Source organism: Macrobrachium nipponense, chromosome 29, assembly GCF_015104395.2.
Source record: "Macrobrachium nipponense isolate FS-2020 chromosome 29, ASM1510439v2, whole genome shotgun sequence".
Taxonomy (NCBI): Eukaryota; Metazoa; Arthropoda; class Malacostraca; order Decapoda; family Palaemonidae; genus Macrobrachium; species Macrobrachium nipponense.
The window spans coordinates 48,522,769-48,525,765 of record NC_061092.1 but is presented as its reverse complement, the minus strand read 5'-3'; the positions used below and the strand labels follow the sequence as shown (position 1 = coordinate 48,525,765).

Genomic DNA, 2,997 nt, shown 5'->3' with positions numbered 1-2,997 from the left:
ATACATGTTACACTTGACAACATGTCTACAACAATGTTTAGGAAAATTTGCTTAGTTTTCTCCTGAGGTAGTTGATTATTCTTGAATCACTTAATTCATACCTGAGTTAGAATAGCTCCCGTAACCGTTCCCACAGCCCTGCATAATTGTATATACGTATATATATATAGTACATGTAGGATAATGAGACTAATCAGAAGACTGTTATATCATCATCTTTTTATACAAAAAGAATGGAAATTCATCCAGATATATTATGTCATAAACACAAAAGAAAGTCATACACAGTAGGCTTACATTGGTATGTCATTAGGCTATCGATATGAACAAAAAGAAATTAAAATTTGACAAATTTTCTTACGTCATCATTATTTAAAAAATAAATAAAGGAAAATCGTGCATATATACATAGTCATGTCATTACCTATTGGAACAAAAAGAATGGGAAATTATAAAGATACATTGATATCCCCTTTTCTATTAAAACCAAGTAAAAAGAATTTATAAACAGATATGTACATTGTTATGCCATTAAATATTAAAAAAAGGAAACTCATCTGGATATACTGTAGTTATGAAATTGCCTATCTAAAAATGGAAAAACTATAGAAACACTGTTAGGTCTTCAACTTAAAAAAATAATAATAATAATGGAAAATCATTGATATATATCATCAGCTCGTCAGTGTCATCCTCCCTAATATCAATATCATCACTGTCAGTTTCGTCATCCCCAATGTCAATAACAAAACTTTCAAACATATGCTCTCTAGCAACATCTTTCCTCCTATAATCATCTTCTAATTTCTTAACGTGGTGAAAACATTTCTTCCAGTCTTCTGTTGTAACTTTGTCTATCGCCAGTCTCGTAAGCTGCTCAACAGTTTTCAAAGATTGATTTGCATTAGAGTTATTTTTTTCTGATATCCCCCTTTATTTGAGCCCATATAAGTTCTATGGGGTTAAACTGACAATAATATGGTGGGAGTCTGAGCACATCATGACCATTTGCACGGGCTGTTTCATCTATCACATACCTCTGTTTTTCTTTGTGACACTTGGCAATCTGCAGCAATTTTGGCTTTGTTGCTGATGGGTCGTGGGTGACGTTATTAGAAGAAAGCCACTCTGTGACTTCACTTTTTCTGTTGCTGGTTGTTGGCACTTTATTTTCTATTTTGCTATGGTAGGGAGCATTGTCCATTATGATTAGAGATCTATCTTCTATATTAGGCAATAGTTGTTCCTTAAACCACTTTAAAAACCTTTCATGGTCCATGGAATCATGGTAGTCCCCTTTGGCACCATTTTTTGACCTAAACAACAATAGCGCATCTTTGACAAACCCCTTCTCACTCCCCGCGTGCACCACAATAAATCTTGACCCCTTTCCAGTCTTAAGTTTGGGTCCTATTTCGCCTTCACCCGTTGTCCAACACTGACGTACACATTCATTTTGGTTTATCCAAGTTTCATCCAGGAATACTTCAGGTTTACGTTCAGTTGGACTACAATTCCTATTCTTTTCAATTAACCGTAGGTATTCAGTTCTCGCTGCCACTATATCATCACGTTCCATTAAAATTGCTCTTCCACTCGTCACTTTTTTGTACCGGAATCCAAGCCCTCTCACAATTTTCCATAACGTTGTTCTTCCACCATTAAACTTTACCGGGTCTTCCTTCACTTTTTCCAGTAGGGCATCTAACGTTGGGAGCTCTCCTCTCTCGTAAAAAGACAAAATCTCCTTCCGAATACACTCATTTTCAAAACTATCCACCTTGTCCTTCACTCGGATCCTCTTCCTGGGATATACAGGTGAAGCGAAGGGGACGTTACCACACTCAGATGACTGTCGCTTGATTTTTTTCACTGTGTTGGTTGGCACTCCTGTAGCTTTGGTGGTCTTCTCAAATATTTCATTTCTTGAGTCTGCTCCCCACTGTGAGCTGAAGTAACGATGAACATTCATTATAATGTTGCGAGCTTGACTTGCAAATCTGGAAACGGTGCGACGAATGGTGCTGTCATCTCGAGACATCTGCTTGAAAAGAAAAAGAAATCTTGCTTAGTTCGTTGCTGTTTATTGCTCCACTGAGATTATTATTTCATATCACTCAATTAAGTCTCTGATATCTCTTTCGTTTGAAAATATATTCATATAAGAAAATTAGAAGCAATATGTTGAAACCAACCTCATTAAAACTAAGGATGAGCTGAAGAGTGCGAAGTAGGTCCGTAGATTTCAAATTCATTCCTGGTCCTGGACTGAATTTCCCGCCCGCGGCCAGCCTACACCTCTAACGATACCAGATGCATCCATCTGATTATTTACTTTTTTTTTATCAGATATGTCCAGAAATACGGACATATATGATATTTGAGTAAAAATGCTCGAAAGTCATAATGGGAATTCTATGCATTTATTATAGAAATGTAATGAACTAATAATTCGGTGGAATACAGTCTTGAAACTGCAAACTTCTTATATCGCCAATTGGCAACTGCCAACTCGCCAACGGCTCTAGCTGAGAGGACCAGACCTAACGATGTGTCTCGGCACTATTGTCAAACCGAGTCAAGCACGAGTGCAACATAATAAGACATATTCTTCATTTTCTCTTTACATATTACACGCATCTAAAATCTGAAAGCACCAGCGTATTCAGGGTGATTTTATTGTTTAATAACACAAGATTTTATTTTATCTTGATCTCATGAATTATGCAAAATCCGATGATGAATAAAAACAGGTATAAAGAATGAAATGTTTCTCCCCTTCACTTCTACTCGTTGTAATTCCTTTGTATTTTAACTTATTGATTTCAGGAGAAGATTATTTAATTGTACATTTAATACCGAATCCTTAGGTATGACCAAAACTTTCCTATCTTTTGTAAAACGTGAGATAAATGAAGAAATGTAAACATATTGCTAGTTTTCTAAGCTACAAACGAAAATATGACCCACTGAGCGAGCAGTCTGCCTCCCGCTACC

At 36.2% G+C, this 2,997-nt stretch overlaps 1 protein-coding gene across 2 annotated transcripts; it reads right to left on the bottom strand.

Annotated features, from left to right (window-relative positions):
- Window positions 1-687: 687 nt before the first annotated feature.
- Window positions 688-2,344, bottom strand: LOC135206275 (uncharacterized). Of its 2 annotated transcripts, none has more exons than XM_064237693.1 (2): window positions 2,196-2,344; window positions 688-2,041 (listed from the first exon to the last, which is right to left on the bottom strand). In XM_064237693.1, the coding sequence occupies exons 1-2, from the start codon at window positions 2,253-2,255 to the stop codon at window positions 911-913; spliced, it is 1,191 nt and encodes a 396-aa protein (XP_064093763.1). In that variant the 5' UTR covers window positions 2,256-2,344; the 3' UTR covers window positions 688-910. The 2 variants fall into 2 exon arrangements, with proteins under 2 accessions (XP_064093763.1, XP_064093762.1); XM_064237692.1 differs by having other exon boundaries at window positions 688-2,044; window positions 2,196-2,333.
- Between the last annotated feature and the right edge of the window lie 653 nt (window positions 2,345-2,997).

What these genes read in the sequence shown, in the direction of transcription:
- LOC135206275 (XM_064237692.1), bottom strand. Translation starts at nt 2,255, where the DNA reads ATGAATTTGAAATCTACGGACCTACTTCGCACTCTTCAGCTCATCCTT. An exon ending in TCATCCTTAGTTTTAATGAG is followed by an intron (nt 2,045 to 2,195) that starts GTTGGTTTCAAC and finishes TTTCTTTTCAAG; the next exon opens with CAGATGTCTCGAGATGACAG.